Below are 24,536 nucleotides of genomic sequence, written 5' to 3'. Positions count from 1 at the left end.
TGGAGGGATGATGGATGGATGATGGAGGGATGATGGATAGGTGGAGGAAGGATGGGTGGATGGATGGATGATGAAGGGATGATGGATGGATGATGGAGGGATGATGGATAGGTGGAGGAAGGATGGGTGGATGGATGGAGGGATGATGGATGGATGAAGGAAGGATGGATGGAGGGATGATGGAGGGATGATGGATGGGTGGAGGAAGGATGGGTGGATGGATGGAGGGATGATGGATGGATGAAGGAAGGATGGATGGAGGGATGATGGAGGGATGATGGATGGGTGGAGGAAGGATGGGTGGATGGATTAATGAAGGAAGGATGGGTTGATGGATGGATGGATGGATGAAGGAAGGATGGATGGATGATGAAGGGATGATGGATGGGTGGAGGAAGGATGGGTGGATGGATGGATGGATGGATGGATGATGGAGGGATGATGGATGGATGATGGAGGGATGATGGATGGGTGGAGGAAGGATGGCTGGATGGATGGATGGATGGATAGATGGATGGAAGGATGGATGGATGATGGAGGGATGATGGAGGGATGATGGATGGGTGGAGGAAGGATGGGTGGATGGATGGATGGATAGATGGATGGATGGATGGATGAAGGAAGGATGGGTGGATGGATGATGGAGGGATGATGGAGGGATGATGGAGGGATGATGGATGGATGGGTGGAGGAAGGATGGGTGGATGGATGGATGGATGGATGGATGGATGGATAGATGGATGGATGGATGGATGAAGGAAGGATGGGTGGATGGATGATGGAGGGATGATGGAGGGATGATGGATGGGTGGAGGAAGGATGGGTGGATGGATGGATGGATGAAGGAAGGATGGGTGGATGGATGATGGAGGGATGATGGAGGGATGATGGAGGGATGATGGATGGGTGGAGGAAGGATGGGTGGATGGATGGATGGATAGATGGATGGAAGGATGGATAGATGGATGGATGGATGGATGAAGGAAGGATGGGTGGATGGATGATGGAGGGATGATGGAGGGATGATGGATGGATGATGGAGGGATGATGGATGGGTGGAGGAAGGATGGGTGGATGGATGGATGGATGGATAGATGGATGGAAGGATGGATAGATGGATGGATGGATGAAGGAAGGATGGGTGGATGGATGATGGAGGGATGATGGAGGGATGATGGATGGGTGGAGGAAGGATGGGTGGATGGATGGATGGATGGGTGGAGGAAGGATGGGTGGATGGATGATGGAGGGATGATGGAGGGATGATGGAGGGATGATGGATGGATGATGGAGGGATGATGGATGGGTGGAGGAAGGATGGGTGGATGGAGGGATGATGGATGGGTGGAGGATGGATGGGTGGATGGAGGGATGATGGATGGGTGGAGGAAGGATGGGTGGATGGAGGGATGATGGATGGATGAAGGAAGGATGGGTGGATGGATGATGATGGAGGGATGATGGATGGATGATGGAGGGATGATGGATGGGTGAAGGAAGGATGGGTGGATGGAGGGATGATGGATGGGTGGAGGATGGATGGGTGGATGGAGGGATGATGGATGGGTGGAGGAAGGATGGGTGGATGGAGGGATGATGGATGGATGGATGGGTGGATGGATGGATGGATGGATGAAGGAAGGATGGGTGGATGGATGATGGAGGGATGATGGAGGGATGATGGAGGGATGATGGATGGATGATGGAGGGATGATGGATGGGTGGAGGAAGGATGGGTGGATGGATGATGGAGGGATGATGGAGGGATGATGGATGGGTGGAGGAAGGATGGGTGGATGGAGGGATGATGGATGGAGGGAGGAAGGATGGGTGGAGGAAGGATGGGTGGAGGATGGATGGGTGGATGGATGATGGATGGGTGGATGGAGGGATGATGGATGGGTGAAGGAAGGATGGGTGGAGGATGGATGGATGGATGGATGGAGGAAGGATGGGTGGATGGAGGGATGATGGAGGGATGATGGATGGATGATGGAGGGATGATGGATGGGTGGAGGAAGGATGGGTGGATGGAGGGATGATGGATGGGTGGAGGAAGGATGGGTGGATGGAGGGATGATGGATGGAGGGATGATGGATGGGTGGATGGATGGATGATGGAGGGATGATGGATGGATGGGTGGATGGAGGGATGATGGATGGGTGGAGGAAGGATGGGTGGAGGATGGATGGATGGATGGATGGAGGAAGGATGGGTGGATGGAGGGATGATGGAGGGATGATGGATGGATGATGGAGGTATGATGGATGGGTGGAGGAAGGATGGGTGGATGGAGGGATGATGGAGGGATGATGGATGGATGATGGAGGTATGATGGATGGGTGGAGGAAGGATGGGTGGATGGAGGGATGATGGATGGAGGGATGATGGATGGGTGGAGGATGGATGGGTGGATGGATGGATGGATGATGGAGGGATGATGGATGGATGATGGAGGTATGATGGATGGGTGGAGGAAGGATGGGTGGATGGAGGGATGATGGATGGAGGGATGATGGAGGGATGATGGATGGATGGGTGGATGGATGGATGATGGAGGGATGATGGATGGATGGGTGGATGGAGGGATGATGGATGGGTGGAGGAAGGATGGGTGGAGGATGGATGGGTGGATGGATGGATGATGGAGGGATGATGGATGGATGGGTGGATGGAGGGATGATGGATGGGTGGAGGAAGGATGGGTGGATGGAGTGATGATGGATGGATGGGTGGAGGAAGGATGGGTGGATGGATGGATGTTGGAGGGATGATGGATGGATGGATGGGTGGATGGAGGGATGATGGATGGGTGGAGGAAGGATGGGTGGATGGAGGGATGATGGATGGAGGGATGATGGATGGGTGGAGGATGGATGGGTGGATGGATGGATGATGGATGGAGGGATGATGGATGGGTGGAGGATGGATGGGTGGATGGATGGATGATGGAGGGATGATGGATGGATGGGTGGATGGAGGGATGATGGATGGAGGGATGATGGATGGGTGGAGGATGGATGGGTGGATGGATGGATGATGGAGGGATGATGGATGGATGGGTGGAGGATGGATGGGTGGATGGATGGATGATGGAGGGATGATGGAAGGATGGGTGGATGGAGGGATGATGGATGGATGGGTGGAGGAAGGATGGGTGGATGGATGGATGATGGAGGGATGATGGATGGATGGGTGGATGGAGGGATGATGGATGGGTGGAGGAAGGATGGGTGGTGGATGGATGGGTGGATGGATGGATGATGGATGGGTGGAGGAAGGATGGGTGGAGGATGGATGGGTGGATGGATGGATGATGGATGGAGGGATGATGGATGGATGGGTGGAGGATGGATGGGTGGATGGATGGATGATGGAGGGATGATGGATGGATGGATGGATGGGTGGATGGAGGGATGATGGATGGGTGGAGGAAGGATGGGTGGAGGATGGATGGGTGGAGGATGGATGGGTGGATGGATGGATGATAGCAGTGTTGGGGGAACACATTTGGTAAAATTGTGTATTTACAAACTTCCCACATACGTTTACTACCGTAAGTTTTTCTGTTGAGTTACCGAACAAAAGTACTCTTTAAGGCGTTAAATACGACGAGTGAGAATGTTGGTGAAACAAGTCAACTTTGACTAACAGCGTCAGCTTGCTAATGTAAACAAACCGCTAGTATTTATGGGTAGAACAATCGAGACCTGCTGGTTGCTTACATCTCCTGAAAGGAAAAGGAACTAATGGTCATCATTTTCTACGAGAAAGAAAAAGTTGGTTTGTGCTCTTTTTGTTCTGCATGACGAATGTTCCGTCTCCTCCATGACCAGCTCATTTTATCTGACACCTTTCACATCTTGTTGAACCGTCGGTGTGCGTGTGATGAAACCTGCGATCACGGCGTTTGGCATATAAAAATGCAGCGATGCAGGTTTCGGAGCCACTTTGACGGCGGTTTGTGTTGCTTTGAGTTGGTTCCTGCAGACGGAGACCTGAGAACTTGGAGGTTGCAAAATGGTGTCAAGTCACTGACATATTTGTTGATGTGAACACAGCCATGTGATACTGATTCTCCCCACTAGGGGCTTCACGTCTCACACCGCTGAGCTCGGCGATGCAGCGGTGAAACATTGAGAGCAGAATGTGTTGCGGTGGAGAGAAGGAGCAGGCAGCCCGGTTTTCTGTCTCACCCCCTCCGGCATCCTGTGCTATCTTTAACACGCAGGCCCACGTTCCATCGAACCGCTTCATGTTGATCATGTCTTCATGATCATGATGTGTGTGTGTGTGTGTGTGTGTGTGTGTGTGTGTGTGTGTGTGTGGCAGCTGTCTCTGAACTAGAGTGCATTACGGCAATGACATTAATTATGCTAATAACCACGAGCGTTGCTAATCGTCTGAAGCTGCAGCTTCTGATGCAGCAGGACAGGAAGTAACTGATTACATGTAATGTGATTACTGAGGTAAAATCGTATCAGTTGTGTTGTTAGAGATGCAAAACTAGCAAATGACATTTAATCTGATTGCTGGTGTTGTATATCTGAGGCTTCATTACTGGATGGGACAGAGGGAAGCGAGTTTATCTCATAGAAATCATGTGATCGTGTCAGATCTGGGATCTGTAGGCTAAGATAAATAAAGAAGATGTATTAAGTTGTGATTTAAGGGCCCTGTTGTTCTTGGTCTCTTGGTCAGATGATGATGATTAAACTGATTTTACTGAAACAGGAAGCTGTAGAGTCGCAGATGTTCCTCAATATTGTATTATAATAATATTATTATATTATTGTTGTATTATTTTTGTGCACTTAAAGGAATACCAGCCAACTAGTGTTGTTTTTGGCGGCCTGTTTTACTTTTAGTTTAGTCTAGTCTTTGTCTCGAGCTATCATTTGAGTTTTGATCAGTTTTAGTCGTGTTCATCCTATTTTAGTCGAGTCAAGTTTCAGTCGACTAAAAGTCTGAGCATGTTAGTCTTATTTTAGTCAGAATTGTTCGTGACTATTTTAGTCTAGTTTTAGTCAAAGATTGTATTCAGTCAAACCTATTTCACAATTCAAACAATGTTATCTTATTATTATATTATTGTTACCTTATAGACTCAAGAATACATGCATTCCAGACACAGAAGACGCTCTGATTTGAATTTACAACATATTATCTTACTAATCAAAAAGGTTATTGTCACATGACCAGCAAGGTTCGTTGACGACGATATTTAGTCATAATTTTCATTAACGAAAGCAACACTACCCAGATACACATTTAATACAGTATAACTGTCAAAAAATAATGCCAATAAATATTACTAATATTCATTGGCATTATTTTATACTTTATATTTTTATACATATTTGACTCTCTTTCTTCTCTTTCTCTTATAACTGCAGCTGTATAATTTCCCGAGGGATTACTTACAGATATTTATGAACAAATATAAATAAATGCGAATGTGGTCACAAACTACAAATAGCCTACCGATCGCGTCTAACAGGATGTAACTTGTTCTATGACTTCCTGTCAAATCTTCGAAGGCCGATGGAAACTGTCCGACTGCAGCGCAGCGTTTAGGCTCCGCCTCCTGCTGCTCCGCTGATCTCGTCTGCTTTCCAGGCGAGGAGCAGTTCATCTCGAACGAGCCGACTGATAATAACGCGACTTAACGAGACGAAACAACGTTACAACATTTCGTCTCGCCTCGTTTAGGTCAACGAAAATGAAGACACATTTTAGCATAGTTTTTATTTTGTAAACCACATGTAGTCTCGTTTTTATTCGTCTACAATATTGCATTATATATTTAATTATCGTTATCGTCACATGACCAGCATTTTCGTTGCGTTGCGTCTCGTCTCGTTTTCCTCACATGATAAAGGTTCGTTGATGACGATATTTCGTCATAATTTTCGTTAACGAAAGCAACACTACAGCCAACTAGTGTTGATTAAATGAATTATACACAAATATTCTAGATATTCTTTTGCATTATATAGATCCAGCCTGTCACAGACTTCCATGATGGATCAGGACCCGGGACGGTCTCTCATTCTGAGGCACAGACTGGCGCTGGCCTGGGGGGCCTCGGCCTTGCCAGGTGGAGCTCAGCGGGCTCTAAGTGCTGCTATTAATCTCCATGGCGACTGGTTTGAGGGCCAGCCGGCGAGGTGTGATGGAGAGATGATTCTGGGATGGAATCTGTTCGTCACAGCGTTTCAGTGGTACGGTGGCCTGGAGGGACAAAACACAAAACTGCTTTTATACAGGAATCCCATTTAGACCTGAGCAGCAGGTTACCTGGAGGTTACCTGGAAGTTACCTGGAGGTTACCTGGAGGTTACATGGAGGTTACCTGGAGGTTACCTGGAGGTTACATGGAGGTTACCTGGAGGTTACATGGAGGTTACCTGGAGGTTACATGGAAGTTACCTGGAAGTTACCTGGAGGTTACCTGGAGGTTACATGGAAGTTACCTGGAGGTTACCTGGAGGTTACCTGGAGGTTACATGGAGGTTACCTGGAGGTTACATGGAGGTTACCTGGAGGTTACATGGAAGTTACCTGGAGGTTACATGGAGGTTACCTGGAGGTTACCTGGAGGTTACCTGGAGGTTACATGGAAGTTACCTGGAGGTTACATGGAGGTTACCTGGAGGTTACATGGAAGTTACCTGGAGGTTACCTGGAGGTTACATGGAGGTTACATGGAAGTTACCTGGAGGTTACATGGAGGTTACATGGAGGTTACATGGAGGTTACATGGAGGTTACCTGTAGGTTACATGGAAGTTACCTGGAGGTTACATGGAAGTTACCTGGAGGTTACATGGAGGTTACATGGAAGTTACCTGGAGGTTACATGGAAGTTACCTGGAGGTTACATGGAGGTTACATGGAGGTTACATGGAAGTTACCTGGAGGTTACATGGAAGTTACCTGGAGGTTACATGGAGGTTACATGGAGGTTACATAGAAGTTACCTGGAGGTTACATAGAAGTTACCTGGAGGTTACATGGAGGTTACATGGAGGTTACATGGAGGTTACATGGAGGTTACATAGAAGTTACCTGGAGGTTACATGGAAGTTACCTGGAGGTTACATGGAGGTTACATGGAGGTTACCTGGAGGTTACATGGAGGTTACATGGAAGTTACCTGGAGGTTACATGGAAGTTACCTGGAGGTTACATGGAGGTTACCTGAAAGTTACCTGAAGGTTACCTGGAAGTTACCTGGAAGATACCTGGAGTTTACATGGAAGTTACCTGGAGATTACCTGAAAGTGTGGAGGTTACCTGGAGGTTACCTGGGGTCCGTTTCACAAAGCAGGTTTAGTGAAAACCTTGAGTTAGTTAACCCTGAGATGAGGGAAACTCTGGTTTTTCGGTTTCACAAAGCCAGTTCAGCATAACTCTGAGTCAGTTACCCGGGTAACATACTCCGTGAACCTAACCTGCTCGCTAGCAGGTTTGCTTCAACAAACCCTGAGTTTCTCCCTACATGTCTCCGCCTTTTTCCGGAATCTGAACCAACTCTGAAAAATTGTGCTGTCCTTTCATCGTCAACCTAATCGATATGGAAATAAAAGTGATTCTAGCAGCTTTGCGTTGGGAGACAATTTTGATTACCTTTCCTTCCAATCACATTAGATATTATCTAAACAATATTCTCCGACATTTTCAACATTTCATATCGCGGACATAATCCGCAACCAGATTCTTTGCGAAGCTAGCTTTTTTGCGAACGGGAGATTTATAAAATGTTTAAGTACATTCCTGTGTTGACATACCTGCTTATATTTACTGTTTATGTGAAATATGATTAAAATCATATGACTTAGTCAACGTATTTGCGCAATATCCTTATGCTTAATTTTCAACTGAAGCCACTTTCTTTCTGTGTCTGGGGGGATTACACCCAATGAAAATGATAATTCATTCAGTGTGCTACTTTGTGAACTACAGGAGTTGAACCGCTGTCGTCTGCACCGTAGGCAGCATTGCTAACCGTTACCCCACAGTGTCGCTCTGTAAAGCTGAAAATGAACACTTATTACCTTTAGATCAATCGACTGTTTCATTCAGTTATACACATTAGATCAGGCAGTAATTGTCTGCCACGCTGCAGTTACGTTGCTCCGCTTTCTCAGGATGAGCTCGTTTTCTACATAAACACTCGGTAATATCTAATAACGCTCTCCCCGTTGCCATGGTGAATCGTAGTATCGGAGCTCCATTGATGATGGCTTTGTAGAGTCGGCAGGCACGCGCGTAACTCAGAGTTTACATACTCAGAGTTGACTGAACTGATTCAAACCGCTCATCTTTGCGGATTTTTGCCCATCTCAGAGTTGGTCAACTCAGAGTTCAGGGTTAGGTTCAGAGTTTGTTGAACCTGCTTTGTGAAACGGGCCCCTGGAGGTTTATTTGAAATCAGGTGTTCTGCATCTAAGCCATACATCAGCAAGTGCAATGCAAAGCGTTGGATGCAGTGGTGTAAAGCACGCCGCCACTGGACTCTGGAGCAGTGGAGACGTTCTCTGGAGTGACCAATCACGCTTCTCCATCTGGCAATCTGATGGACGAGTCTGGGTTTGGCGGTTGCCAGGACAACGGTACTTGTCTGACTGCATTGTGCCACGTGTAAAGTCTGGTGGAGGGGGATTATGGTGTGGGGTTGTTTTTCAGGAGCTGGGCTTGGCCCCTTAGTTCCAGTGAAAGGATCTCTGAATGCTTCAGCATACCAAGAGATGTTGGACAATTCCATGCTCCCAACTTTGTGGAACAGTTTGGGGACGGCCCCTTCCTGTTCCAACATGACTGTGCACCAGTGCACAAAGCAAGGTCATAAAGACATGGAGGAGAGAGTTTGGTGTGGATGAACTTGACTGGTCTGCACAGAGTCCTGACCTCAACCCGATAGAACACCTTTGGGATGAATTAGAGTGGAGACTGAGAGCTGAGATGTGTGTGTGTGTTTTTATTATATATATTCACATGGATGGCGTGTGTGATATGATTTCCCTCCGACCCGTTAATGGAGAGTTTGCAGGCCGTCACACTATCAGCACTGGTTGCTAGGGACCTATATGAGCTTCTTCATAGCCGTTGCTATGCAGAGAGAGAGAGAGAGAAAGAGAGCCAGAGGCATCCATGCAGTGAATGAGTCATAGCCCCTCCAGCCCTCCCCACCTCACCCCCCTTTCCCTCCACCATACTTCCACTGACTCAATGGGACCACACACACACACACACACACACACACACACACACACACACACACACACACACACACACACACACAGAGCTCCTGGTAGATTCTTACCAATCCTCTCAGCGGTAGCCAAACCTGTTAACATGCCTTCCCTGTGGATACTCACATGATACACACACACACACACACACACACACACACATGCACACACACATGCACACACACACACACACACACACACACACACACACACACACACACACACACACACATGCTGTATAAATATATGATGCAGAAGTCATCTAAAATCTTATTATTTGTGGTAATTCTTCTAAACAAACACACAAACAAACATGGCAGCTTTGGTTTGATATTGTCATTAGAGAGAGCTGCAGAATGAGGGCAGGTAGCTGCTCCACATATGGGATCCTCTCACTCAGGACTGGACATGCTGCTCTGAGACGCCGTCAGCGTTGTGAGTCTCTCACATTCCTCTCATAGCTGTCACCTGTCTGTCTCTCACATCTCGCCTGTCTGTCTCTCGTTATTACCTCCTCTCACTCCTTCATCTTCTCCCTCTGTACCAGAGGAATGAATGAGGGTGGGAGGAAAACAAGGCAGAAAGTTGCACTAAATAGAAGTAGGATAGAGGCGGAACCAGAGCCAGACCCAAGGGAGTTCTTCAGAAGGGAAGGGTGGTTTCTCTCCTTCATTGTTTTAATAGATGAACCCTTTCTGTTCCAAAGCCTACAAACGTACACATGTATAGGTCTGTGTGGAGAATGTAGTTTATTGGAGAATGTAGTTTACTGGAGAATGTAGCTTACTGAAGAATGTAGTTTATTAGAGAATGTAGTTTACTGGAGAATGTAGTTTATTGGAGAATAATAGTTTACTGGAGAATGTAGTTTATTGGAGAATAATAGTTTACTGGAGAATGTAGTTTATTGGAGAATAATAGTTTACTGGAGAATGTAGTTTATTGGAGAATAATAGTTTACTGGAGAATGTAGTTTATTGGAGAATAATAGTTTACTGGAGAATGTAGTTTACTGGAGAATGTAGTTTATTGGAGAATAATAGTTTACTGGAGAATGTAGTTTGTTGGAGAATGTAGTTTATTGGAGAAAGTAGTTTACTGGAGAAAGTAGTTTACTGGAGAATGTAGTTTACTGAAGAATGTAGTTTATTGGAGAAAGTAGTTTACTGGAGAATGTAGTTTATTGGAGAATAATAGTTTACTGGAGAATGTAGTTTATTGGAGAAAGTAGTTTACTGGAGAATGTAGTTTATTGGAGAAAGTAGTTTACTGGAGAATGTAGTTTGTTGGAGAATGTAGTTTATTGGAGAAAGTAGTTTACTGGAGAATGTAGTTTGTTGGAGAATATAGTTTACTGAAGAATGTAGTTTATTGGAGAAAGTAGTTTACTGGAGAATGTAGTTTATTGGAGAATAATAGTTTACTGGAGAATGTAGTTTATTGGAGAAAGTAGTTTACTGGAGAATGTAGTTTATTGGAGAATAATAGTTTACTGGAGAATGTAGTTTATTGGAGAAAGTAGTTTACTGGAGAATGTAGTTTGTTGGAGAATAATAGTTTACTGGAGAATGTAGTTTATTGGAGAATAATAGTTTACTGGAGAATGTAGTTTATTGGAGAATGTAGTAGGCTCGTTCGACTTGATGTAGCCGCCTGCAGCGCGCTACCTAACGTGATGTATTGTGGGTTGAAAGCGATGCATGATGGCTAGAATTTGTGTCCGACTTAGCAGCCGACTGCATAGACGTCACAGGGTCGCGACCATATCACGTGACCCAAAACATCGCGAGAACAAGTTTTTAAGAGCCGCTTCTTGCGGCGCTTGGCAGCGCGGTGAACGGTGGCTGCAACTGGCTTGTCCACACCTCCGCTACAGCGGAATGGTTCTCATTGGTTAAAAGTTCAATGACGTGTGTTCAGGTCCGTACTCGGCGGCCACCTTGTGGTGAAATGATACTTTTTATTTTGGTCGCATTGATCTCATGGCTTGATCTAAAGTTCCGTGCATTGTGTTGTGAGTCGGCCTATTATATGTGAGGTCTGGTTAATAGAAACATAGAATGATAATACAAATATACTGGAAAAAATAATGCCTTCCACATGTTTCCTTGCATGTGTGTGTGTGTGTGTGTGTAATATATATGTTTTATATATATATAAAACATATCCTCTTTGGTTTGCTGCTGTGTTCTATCGCTTAAGCACCATAGTCACGTTGACTTTGTTGTCCGACTTGACGGCGTTTGCCTGCCGTCTCTTTTAGAGCCCGCCCCCTCAGACACCTGCAGCTCTCGTCGGCGTGATAAGTCAAGTCAAGTCAAGCCAAGACCATCCCGAACGAGCCTAGTTTGTTGGAGAATGTAGTTTATTGGAGAAAGTAGTTTACTGGAGAATGTAGTTTGTTGGAGAATATAGTTTACTGGAGAATGTAGTTTACTGGAGAAAGTAGTTTACTGGAGAATGTAGTTTACTGAAGAATGTAGTTTATTGGAGAAAGTAGTTTACTGGAGAATGTAGTTTATTGGAGAATAATAGTTTACTGGAGAATGTAGTTTATTGGAGAATAATAGTTTACTGGAGAATGTAGTTTATTAGAGAATGTAGTTTACTGGGGAATGTAGTTTATTGGAGAAAGTAGTTAACTGGAGAATGTAGTTTATTGGAGAATAATAGTTTACTGGAGAATGTAGTTTACTGGAGAATGTAGTTTATTGGAGAATAATAGTTTACTGGAGAATGTAGTTTATTGGAGAATAATAGTTTACTGGAGAATGTAGTTTATTGGAGAATAATAGTTTACTGGAGCATGTAGTTTGTTGGAGAATAATAGTTTACTGGAGAATGTAGTTTATTGGAGAATAATAGTTTACTGGAGAATGTAGTTTATTGGAGAATGTAGTTTACTGGAGAATGTAGTTTATTGGAGAATATTAGTTTACTGGAGAATGTAGTTTATTGGAGAATAATAGTTTACTGGAGAATGTAGTTTGTTGGAGAATAATAGTTTACTGGAGAATGTAGTTTATTAGAGAAAGTAGTTTACTGGAGAATGTAGTTTATTGGAGAATGTAGTTTACTGGAGAATGTAGTTTATTGGAGAAAGTAGTTTATTGGAGAATGTAGTTTACTGGAGAATGTAGTTTATTGGAGAATAATAGTTTACTGGAGAATGTAGTTTATTGGAGAATGTAGTTTACTGGAGAATGTAGTTTATTGGAGAAAGTAGTTTACTGGAGAATGTAGTTTATTGGAGAAAGTAGTTTACTGGAGAATGTAGTTTATTGGAGAATAATAGTTTACTGGAGAATGTAGTTTATTGGAGAAAGTAGTTTACTGGAGAATGTAGTTTGTTGGAGAATAATAGTTTACTGGAGAAAGTAGTTTATTGGAGAAAGTAGTTTACTGGAGAATGTAGTTTATTGGAGAATAATAGTTTACTGGAGATTGTAGTTTATTGGAGAATGTAGTTTACTGTAGAATGTAGTTTATTGGAGAATAATAGTTTACTGGAGATTGTAGTTTATTGGAGAATGTAGTTTACTGTAGAATGTAGTTTATTGGAGAAAGTAGTTTACTGGAGAATGTAGTTTATTGGAGAAAGTAGTTTACTGGAGAATGTAGTTTATTGGAGAATGTATTTTATTGGAGAATATAGTTTACTGGAGAATATAGTTTACTGGAGAATGTAGTTTACTGGAGAATGTAGTTTATTGGAGGATGTAGTTTACTGGAGAATCTTGTTTATTAGAGAAAGTAGTTTACTGGAGAATGTAGTTTATTGGAGAATGTAGTTTATTGGAGAATGTAGTTTACTGGAGAATGTAGTTTATTGGAGAAAGTAGTTTATTGGAGAATGTAGTTTACTGGAGAATGTAGTTTATTGGAGAATAATAGTTTACTGGAGAATGTAGTTTATTGGAGAAAGTAGTTTACTGGAGAATGTAGTTTATTGGAGAATAATAGTTTACTGGAGAATGTAGTTTATTGGAGAATAATAGTTTACTGAAGAATGTAGTTTATTGGAGAAAGTAGTTTACTGGAGAATGTAGTTTGTTGGAGAATAATAGTTTACTGGAGAAAGTAGTTTATTGGAGAAAGTAGTTTACTGGAGAATGTAGTTTATTGGAGAATAATAGTTTACTGGAGATTGTAGTTTATTGGAGAATGTAGTTTATTGGAGGATGTAGTTTACTGGAGAATCTTGTTTATTAGAGAAAGTAGTTTACTGGAGAATGTAGTTTATTGGAGAATGTAGTTTATTGGAGAATGTAGTTTACTGGAGAATGTAGTTTATTGGAGAAAGTAGTTTATTGGAGAATGTAGTTTACTGGAGAATGTAGTTTATTGGAGAATAATAGTTTACTGGAGAATGTAGTTTATTGGAGAAAGTAGTTTACTGGAGAATGTAGTTTATTGGAGAATAATAGTTTACTGGAGAATGTAGTTTATTGGAGAATAATAGTTTACTGGAGAATGTAGTTTATTGGAGAAAGTAGTTTACTGGAGAATGTAGTTTGTTGGAGAATAATAGTTTACTGGAGAAAGTAGTTTATTGGAGAAAGTAGTTTACTGGAGAATGTAGTTTATTGGAGAATAATAGTTTACTGGAGATTGTAGTTTATTGGAGAATGTAGTTTACTGTAGAATGTAGTTTATTGGAGAATAATAGTTTACTGGAGATTGTTGTTTATTGGAGAATGTAGTTTACTGGAGAATGTAGTTTATTGGAGAATAATAGTTTACTGTAGAATGTAGTTTATTGGAGAAAGTAGTTTACTGGAGAATGTAGTTTACTGTAGAATGTAGTTTATTGGAGAATAATAGTTTACTGGAGATTGTAGTTTATTGGAGAATGTAGTTTACTGTAGAATGTAGTTTATTGGAGAATAATAGTTTACTGTAGAATGTAGTTTATTGGAGAAAGTAGTTTACTGGAGAATGTAGTTTATTGGAGAAAGTAGTTTACTGGAGAATGTAGTTTATTGGAGAATGTATTTTATTGGAGAATATAGTTTACTGGAGAATATAGTTTACTGGAGAATGTAGTTTACTGGAGAATGTAGTTTATTGGAGGATGTAGTTTACTGGAGAATGTAGTTTATTAGAGAAAGTAGTTTACTGGAGAATGTAGGAGACAGACTATACACACAAATAGACACAGACCACCAGAGGGTGGAGTAGTCAAGACACGAGAAACTACAAACTACAGGAAACCACACAGGAGACACAAACTACAAAATAAAACAGGATAGTAAACTATTAAAAACCCAGATCATGACACCAAGAGAATATAGTTTATTGGGGAATGTACACTGACTTAGAGTTTAAATCCATCCGGTCTGGATCCTGGATCTAAGGTGAGAATCTAATCCCACATGCTACAGTTTTCTTGAATAGGTCTCTCCGTTCAAATGTGTTGTGAAATTGTTGGGAAATGAATTTTGCCTTCATGGTTCGTAGATTAAAATGAAATACAACTGAGGATGGAGTGGTTTAATGAAGCTTCTTCTTCTTCTAGTTGTTATCCTGTACGAAGAGTTGATGCTGGCTTTATTGATTTGGCTATACAGTAAAAAGCTGCTGAATAAAAAGAACATTAAATAAAATCAATACAGTGTATAATATAGTGACTCATGATGGGGTTCAGTCAGATGAAGCGATCACCAAAGGAGGGATATGAACTTTGGGATCATTTTAGATATTTTGGTAAAATATCAAGAAGACAAATACATCCACACTCACTTTGTCTTGCATATTTCGAAGAAGGGAGATGCAAGATTTCTCTTATTCTTTCAGATATTTCAAATTCTTAACCTCTACCACTTTGTCCACAGTGGTAATAGATGTATACTGCATCTAGTTCAGAACACAGGATGTGTTCAGGGCAGATGGTTCATCTACAGATACAAGGAAGTATTTACAGATGCATGAAAGGAAGGAGAAGAAGAGCTGACTAACATTCATAGAAGGTACAGAACTGAAGCGAGCTGATCGCCATCGTGGCTGTGCAACACGTCTCCTTTGAGCTCTCTGATGTTCATCCACCTTTGGAGCTGACGCATTTCTTTAATGGCATTTTTAGCATACGGATGGATCGAGCCATAATTAGCATAAAGAATAAAGTCGCTGTGCCAAGTATTTTGCATAAAACACAGAGCTGGTTCAGGAGAGGGTGTTACATTACATCTCTGATGACACACACACACACACACACACACACACACACACATCCCTGTACTCCTATCGTTGCCCCCCCCCCCCCCCCCCAGCCTGAACCTCACAACAAAGTCTGGATCTTCAATCAGGCCTTTGAAGAAGTGAGAACCTGAAAATTTACTCCACTATGAAGCGAGTACAAGAATTCACACACACACACTTTTTGCAGTGGGTTCAGATGTTAATACTTCATAAGAGGAAGTCTGCTCATGTTTCATCACACGACATTACGTTGACAAGCAGGCCTCTGATTGGCTTGTGGGAGCATGGGGGGCGGGGTGATGGGATCACTGGGGTCTCTTCTGATTGGTCTAGATCATAACCCTCCTGCTGCGAGGATATGTGGGTCACGGATCCGTCTTGACCCCTGAGGGGCAGGTTGGTCACAGAATAATAGTAAGAGTGACACGTCGTCATGACGACAGCAGAGAGGGGGGGGGTTAGGGTGTATCGATGCAGTAGCGGACACAAGGGTCAGATCTGTTGGTGGCGCTGTTGAGCAGAAGAACATGGAGTGATGTCATCGGTTTCTTTGATGTGTCGAGCGTTGCTTTGTATGGTCGAGATGAAAATGCAAAATATCTGAAAAACTGCTCTCAGTGTGAGTAGTGAGAGAGAGAGACAGCCAGTGAGAAGCTTGACAATAGGGCTGATGCTAGTGTGTGTGTGTGTGTGTGTGTGTGTGTGTGTGCATGTAACCAATGCCCATTTGAAGCCTGGCGCTCATCTTTCGTCCTTCAATCATCCATTAAAAAGGGGCCTTTTAATTGCAACGGTTTGGGAGGGCAGACACTTACCACTGGAGCTGAACCAAGCTAAACACACACAAACTCACACACGCACACAATTCTTCGTAATGAGCAGCATCTTCAGCTCTCCTTCCTCTTCGACCTCTGTTGATGCATTTAAACTCCCGCCGATTTATTCTTACGCTTCTGTCACTTTCTGTCCTTCTTTCCTTTGTCGTTATCTAGCGTTACTGCAGTGAAATTGTCGAGTTGACAAAAATTGTGAGAAGCTCAACGAAAAACACACATTTAAATATACATAATCTGTTTTGTATTGTTTACTGTGATATCTGTGTTCCTAACGAGGTCTCCGGTCTCTTTCCTGTCTCAGGTTCCTTTAAAGGCATGTGTAAGCAGATAGACCACTTCCCCGAGGACGCCGACTACGAGGCGGACGCTTCCGAGTACTTCCTACGTGAGTTCTTTGTTTTTTATTTTATTTGTGTTTCACAGCAGTGGTCTCTTAAAAACATCAGGTTTCACGTGAACCAGGTTCACTGGTCCTGTTGTCTAAGATACAGGCGACATGAACAACGGCCTACTGGGTACCCGTACACCTCCCCTCCCCGAGGAGGTGAAGGACGAGGAGGAGGAGGACGAGGAGGTGGAGGTGGAGGTGGAGGAGGTGGAGGACAACAGGAGGCAGGAGAAGGTTGAGGAGGTGAAGGACGAGGAGGTGAAGGATGTGGAGGAGGGTACTAGAGGTGGCAGGAGAAGGTTGAGGAGGTGAAGGATGAGGAAGAGGTGAAGGAGGAGGTGAAGGACGAGGAAGTGTAGGATGAGGAGGTGGAGGACAAGGAGGTGGAGAACGAGGAGGTGAAGGACAAGGAGGTGGAGGACGAGGAGGTGGAGGATGAGGAGGTGAAGGATGTGGAGGAGGGTACTAGAGATGGCAGGAGAAGGTTGAGGAGGTGAAGGATGAGGAAGAGGTGAAGGAGGAGGAGGATGTGAAGGAGGAGGAGGTGAAGGACGAGGAAGTGGAGGATGAGGAGGTGGAGGACAAGGAGGTGGAGGACGAGGAGGTGAAGGACGAGGGGGCGGTGGACAGGGAGGTGAAGGACATGGAGGATGGTACATGAGGAGGCCGGAGAAGGTTGAGGAGGTGAAGGATGCGGAGGTGAAGGACGAGGAGGTGAAGGACAAGGAGGTGAAGGACGACGAGGTGAAGGACAAGGAGGTGAAGGACGAGGAGCTGAAGGACGAGGAGGTGCTGTTGCTCTCCCAGCGGCTTGCCAATTAGGACACCTATAAATACTCTGGCTCCTCCATGTGGGTCACATTCTCCCTCTCCTCCTCCTCTCCTCCATCCATCCCTCGCCTCCTCCCTTCTGCTCTCCATCCATCTGTCTGTCCTTCTCCACCTGTCTGTCTGACAGCTGGTGGATGGAGGCCACGGCGGTGGAGCGAGGGGAAGACGGAGGGAAAGTTTGGTTCAAAAAAGAATTCTGTTTTATTTTTACAGTAAATCCAGATGAACCACTGACCATGCCTTCTCCATCGTCATGGCAACCGTTTATATATACCGAAGTATCAGTGGATGTGTTTGTTTGTATGAGTAGCTGTGTGTGATTGGGACATATCTGAGGACTAGTTGGGAACCAACAGACCCGAGGCCCCCCTTTAGCTCCTAGGACTCTTTCAGGTAACTCCAGTAGAAACCCATCAGGGTCCTTAAAGACGGGGACAGGTCTATAGACAGAGCAGCCATTCTCTCTCACGGCCAGCAGGGGTCGACTCCTCTGGCTGTAAAAAGAAATCTGATTGTATGGAAGTGGCAAAGGCCAAAGGTCTACGGTAGTGGCTCAGATTATTCCAGAGACCAGTCCAGACTATGTGTAGAAACCAGAGACTGTCTGTGGTCCCCAGAGGTCTACAATAGTGGCTCACATTAGTCCAGAGACTAAACCAGACTATGTGGAGAAACCTGAGACTATCTGTGTTCCCCCTGAGGTCTACGATAGTAGCTTACATTAGTCCAGAGACCAGACCAGACAGAGTTTCCAGCAGTTTGGTTGAATTTTGCTGTGTGAAAATTTGTTTGGAGCATAAAGTACAGAAAACTGAGGACCTCACTCAGAGGTCTAACACCGGGTCCCCATAATGATAGATGCACATGCAGAGACTCACACAGGGGTCCTGGTTTGCTCTGGACTGGAAGCCGTGTGCAGTCCTGTGCTATAATATAAAGCCGTTGCTATAATTAGACTGCTGGATCCTCGTACATAATGCTAATACTCTGGATCGAATTGCAAGACACGTGACGTAACTCGCCGATGACATCATCAACCAGCTGATGTCACAGCAGCTATTTTGGGGAGCGGAGTTGTGACATGGAGGCATATCACGATTTATATGAGTAATCCGGCATGATAATGACTGGCAGGATGCACAAACGGTGTGTGTTTTTTCATGCTTACATTTTTCTTCTTCCCTCTAAATAAGATGTGGTCATTTTCTAAAAAAAAGAAAAAGGATTCTACTGGTGGACGCGTCTGTCTGCATTACATAGACACACATATGGACACATGCACACACACACACACACACACACACACACACACACACACACACACACACACACACACACACACACAGTTAGTTATTCCTCTGTAGCTGTTTTGCCAAGTTTCCACTACCACATGTTCTTTGCTGCTGGGCTCTCCCACGTGGGCGGAGTGTGTATGTGTTGTGTGTGTGTGTGTGTGTGTGTGTGTGTGTGTGTGTGTGTGTGTGTGTGTGTGTGTGTGTGTGTGCATGTGTGTGTGTGTGAGAGAGAGAGACAGAGAGAGAGAGAGTATCAGTCCTGTGTGGGTGGAGAGTGTGTATGGGAAACACCCCACTTAGGAGCTGGAGTGTGAGTGAGTGAGTGGGCGAGTGAATGAGTGATCGAGTGAGTGAGCGAGTGGGCGAGTGAGCGGGCGAGTAAGGAGAGGGAGGAGTAGGAGGAGGGGAAGCTTTGTGCAGAGCCAAATCTGAGGTCACCTTAATATTTGATCTCCTTTGGTGGAAACATCTTGTTATACTGGAGAGAGAGAGAGAGAGAGAGAGAGAGAGAGAGAGAGAGAGAGAGGGAGAAAGAGAGAGAGAGAGAGAGAGAGAGGGACGAAAAGACTGAGAGAGAGGGATGAGAGAGAGAGAGGGATGAAAAGACAGAGAGAGAGGGATGAGAGAGAGAGAGGGAGAGAGAGAGAGGGAGAGAGAGAGGGACGAAAAGACTGATAGAGAGAGGGATGAAAGAGAGAGAGAGGGAGGGGGATGAAAGTAGAAGGTATACAGAAACAGAAAGGGAAAGAGATCAGCATTAGAAACCAGCTGTCTGTTTTCATTATAAAGGTTTATTATGTTGTCTCTATTGTTATATAACATTGTTCTACAGGACACATTATACATAAAGTTTACAGTGAAGTTTACACAAAATCACCAACACACCTGAGATGTTGATAACAATCCCTCATTCCACACACAAGTATAACAAATACAGATCATCCAGTAAAAGTGTTGTTACGTTGTAACGTTGTCACGTTGTAACGTTGTCACGTTGTTATGTTGTTATGTTGTCACGTTATGTTGTCACGTTGTTATGTTGTCACGTTGTTGTTATGTTGGAACGTTGTTACGTTGTTACGTTGTCACGTTGTTATGTTGTTACGTTGTCACGTTGTTATGTTGTCACGTTGTTATGTTGTTATGTTGTCACGTTATGTTGTCACGTTGTTATGTTGTCACGTTGTTGTTATGTTGGAACGTTGTTACGTTGTTACGTTGTCACGTTGTTATGTTGTTACGTTGTCACGTTGTTATGTTGTCACGTTGTTATGTTGTCACGTTGTTGTTATGTTGGAACGTTGTTACGTTGTCACGTTGTTATGTTGTTATGTTGTCACGTTGTTATGTTGTCACGTTGTTATGTTGTGACGTTGTTGTTATGTTGGAACGTTGTTACGCTGCTACGTTGTAACATTGTTACATTGTTACGTTGTTATTTGAACACAAACCCCAGGCGGATATTGGTGTCCGTTAGAACCGAGTATTTTAGTTGTGTTTTTTCTTTTTAATCCAATCTGTGGTGTTTCTCCTGAACCCGACCTGTTGGGTTTGGTTTTGTCCGTTAACCACATGAAGTTTAAATCTGCAACCTTTCGGTACCTTTTCTGAAAACACATTTCCATGGAAACGTAGCTGAGAGAAGGTCATTTATCAGGAGACAGAGTTGTTTTACCGACGTAGCCTCCAACAGATCCTTTGTTCATCCGTGTTATCTTTGCACGTTCCAGTGGAGGCGGTTGTCATGACGAAGGCGTGATGTGTTTGTGTGTCCAGGCGCCGTGCGAGCCTCCAGCATCTTCCCCATCATGAGTGTGATCCTGCTCTTCATGGGGGGGCTCTGCATTGCCGCCAGCGAGTTCTACAAGTCACGCCACAACATCATCCTCAGCTCCGGCATCCTCTTCGTCTCCGCAGGTAGGGGGGGAATAATTACAAAGATACATAGAACGACTACAAGGAGACTTAAAACTCTAACGAAGCAACAAACCCTCACAATAACAGGATGGAAAATAACTATAAAGGGAAGCAAAATAAATACAGAAACACAAAACAATTTCAAAGTAACACAAGGTGAAAACAAAGAGACACAAAATGACTGCATCTTCAATAAGAGGATCATTAATCAGAAGGTCACACTGCATCAATAAATATGTTTACAAATGCAGGTTTTAGATCTCGTGGCCTCAGGACGAAGGCGTGGACACGACCATAGTGTGTCTGTGTGTGTTTTTGTACGCTGGTTCGAGGCCGACTGGGCTGCACTAGATAACCAGTTCCCCAACAAGTCAGAAGTGAGACATGTAGCAGTCTCTCTCTCTCTGTCTGTCTGTCTCTCTGTCTCGTCCTGTTGCTAGGCGGAGAGGAGGCCTCTGGGATTACACTCTAAAAATAAGATGTCCCTGATACTCTTCAGCTCTGATCCGTCTCCGTCCTCCTCACACCTCCGTCTGCTTCGCCGTCTCTTCAGCATCGTCTTCACTGTAGATCTGTCTGTCTGTCTGTCTGTCTGTCTGTCTGTCTGTCTGTCTGTCTGTCTGTCTGTCTGTCTGGCTGGCTACAAAACAGCCAGAATGAGGATGGATGACGAGAACGACAGACGATCAGAGATGAGAAACTACAGAGATAAATATTCACATATAATATAAGAAATAAACGTAAGACTGAATCTGCCCCATTTAAGGGAGGAAGAAAGAGAGACATACAGATTCTACTGCCACTGACATGTAATGTAATCATTCAGATTCCAGGTCTCCATGGCCACCATTCATCAGCTGTCTTCACTCGAATGTTTGTACATGAAATGGTTTAGCATTAAGAAGCTGGTATGGTCATGACGTTAACCCTAAAGGGCCAACCGGCAAGAATGTCGTCATAGCAACAAGGAAGAGACTAGAAATAAGAAAACAAATAAATACAAAACAACTATTAACATACACAAACAACAACAACAAAGAGACACAAAATACTGAGATATGCTAAAGAACCTTTAAAGAGACTAAAAAGGTTTACAAAGATAACTAACCCTAACAACAAAAAGATGAAAAAAACTACAAAGAGATGCAAAATAAGTACAAAATAACATTACATGACAACAAAAAGACAGAAAATCAATACAAAGATACACAAAATGACTATAAAGACAACAACAAAAAACTTTAGAGATTTAAGATAAATACAGAGAGAATCTTCAAAAAGACTCAAAGATGTTAAGAGAGAAACTAACCTGAACAATAAAACGATTCAAAATTACTACAAAGAGATGCAGAATTACTATAAAGACAACAAAATGAATACAAAGAAACTTAAAATTCTAACTAAGCAACAAACCCTAACAACAAAAGGATGCAAAATAAATTAAGAAACACAAATCAATTTCAAAGTAACACAGAATGACTACAAAGAGATGCAAAACAACCATTAAGAAGACTAAAACATGTAACAGAGGAAGTAACAACAATAGGATGGAAAATAACTACATAGAGACAGAAACCTAGAACTGTTGCTGCCGACGACCACTGCTGACTTCATCTGTCTTTCGGAGATAATAACTGATGACGTCGGTTGTTCGGTGTGTAGGACTACTTGAGTAAGCGTTTATCTCAGATCTGGTCTCTTCCTGTCCTCGTTCAGGCCTCAGCAACATCATCGGGATCATCGTGTACATCTCCGCCAACGCCGGGGATCCTTCCAAGAGCGACTCCAAGAAGAACAGCTACTCCTACGGCTGGTCCTTCTACTTCGGCGCCCTCTCCTTCATCATGGCCGAGATGGTAGGTGTGCTGGCTGTGCACATGTTCATCGACCGCCATCGGGAGTTGCGCGTGGGGGAGCGAGCTGCCGACTACCTCCAAGGCGCGGCCATCACGCGCATTCCCAGCTACCGCTACCGCTACCGGCGACGCTCGCGGTCCTCGTCCCGCTCCACAGACCCCTCGCACTCCCGTGAGGCGTCGCCGGTGGGCCTGAAGGCCTTCGGGGCGCTGCCCTCCACCGAGCTGTCCATGTACACGCTGCCCAAGGGCCAGACGGGCACCCCGACCACCACCTACAACTCCACGGAGAGGGACCACAACTTCCTGCAGGTCCACAACTGCATCCAGAAGGACCTGAAAGACTCAGGTGCCAACCGACGCACCACACCAGTATGAAACTGGGAGAGGGACCTCAGACATTAAAAACATCACAGGGGGTATTTGGGAGAGGCAGACAGGTAATAGTGAGACAGGTACTAGTGAGACAGGTCCTAGTGTGCGCAGACGGCGGAGGGATACAGTGGGTCGATGGATGAAGTTAAAGGCCTTCTGACCCCTCAGACGATCACTGTTGGAGGAACAGGAAACACTGCATACAAAAGAAACATGCATGATTTCCCATCTACCATTGTTTAATGAGTTTTGAACATGTTTGTAAAGATTTGAGGAGTTGGGGGTGCAGGTGGTCCGGCCTCGGGGTTCCTGAACCTGGACTGGGCCAGACTGCCCCCTTAAAAGCTGAACTTTATATTTTTTACTCTTCCTCAGTGTGATGAAAAGGGGGTGTAGTCGACCCCTAGGGCCCGCCCATGACCCCGCCCCCTCTACCATCTCACACACACACACACACACACACACAAACACAAACACCACACTCCCCTTAACTCCTTTCTTTAGTTGCTTCTTGATTTCATTCTCTTGTTGCATTAATACTGTGAACATGGTGGGATATTAGCAGGGAGCAATTCAGGCCGCAAAAAATGAAAAGAACCCACATAAGTTAATATATGTATTGATTATATATAAATATATGAATATATATGTTACTAAATCATGACTAGAATTCCCTGGTGAGAAAAAACAGGAAACTAAGTTGATGGTGACACTAAAACCAGGAGGAATCTTTGAGACATCATCACGTACTTAAAAAAACCTCCTGGCTTTTCCGCCGAAACCCTGGCGGCCATCTTTGTTCAGGGTCCAGGTGAAACGTGGAACTCACCTTTTTTTGTTGCTCCGATGAAAAGGCGGAAGGAAGAGAGAACTCTGGGAAACGTAGGACGACGACGAGGCATCACCGCTGCTAAAGACACAAAGTGGTGAGAGAGAGAGAACATGGCCGCCGACGAGGTGAATTTACATGCATGCTAATCAAAATCATCTGATCTGCTTTTAAGGAACAATGTTTTGAACAATGAAACCATGTGAGGGTTGTCGGGGGAGACGACGTAGAAGTTAATGTTACAGTACTGTGTCTATTTCAATCTTTATTTGATTATTTTGATCGGGTAATTTGGGGGTGGGGCTTCATTACGCTTGAAACAAAAAGAACAAACTTTGGAGAATGTGTCACGGCTTTAATCTTCTCTTGCCTTTTGTTTATATTTGATTTTCTGGTTCCTTTGAGCCGTCACACAGCCTTCGTCTCTTTCTTTGTCTCATTTCTCCTCTTCTTCGGTTCGGCGTTGTGTTGTTGTAAATGAGAATCTTTAAAAAAGCGTAAATTGTCTATCAAGGTGCCAAAAACTGAATGATTCTGAACTTGGATGCATCAAGTCCTGATGACAAATAAAAGTGGAACCCCCCTGTAGGGAACAGAAGGAGTGCTTCTTGTATCATGTTTGGGTCCAACGAGACCTGGGTGAAACCTTGTATCTGGTCTGGACCACGTATCTGGTCTGACTGGACCTCGTATCTTGTCTGGACTGCGTTGGAGATCAGCTGACCTTTCTCAACCTGAACGATCATCTTGTTAA

The 24,536-nt window shown here is 44.1% G+C and overlaps 1 protein-coding gene across 1 annotated transcript in view; it reads left to right on the top strand.

The window, feature by feature from the left end:
• cacng2b (calcium channel, voltage-dependent, gamma subunit 2b) overlaps nt 1-24,437 on the top strand; it is a 27,871-nt gene extending 3,434 nt beyond the window's left edge. The window contains exons 2-4 of the mRNA XM_084003562.1: nt 16,593-16,676; nt 20,582-20,722; nt 22,439-24,437. Coding sequence (XP_083859688.1) covers nt 16,593-16,676; nt 20,582-20,722; nt 22,439-22,956 — 743 coding nt within the window. The 3' untranslated portion in view covers nt 22,957-24,437. The remainder of the gene's footprint in view (nt 1-16,592; nt 16,677-20,581; nt 20,723-22,438) is intronic.
• The last annotated feature ends 99 nt before the right edge of the window (nt 24,438-24,536 follow it).

The sequence above is a fragment of the Eutrigla gurnardus genome (assembly GCF_963514095.1).
Source record: "Eutrigla gurnardus genome assembly, chromosome: 3".
NCBI classification, from domain to species: domain Eukaryota; kingdom Metazoa; phylum Chordata; class Actinopteri; order Perciformes; family Triglidae; genus Eutrigla; species Eutrigla gurnardus.
Note: the sequence above shows the minus strand (reverse complement) of the source record. Positions and strands in the feature narration are given on the sequence as shown.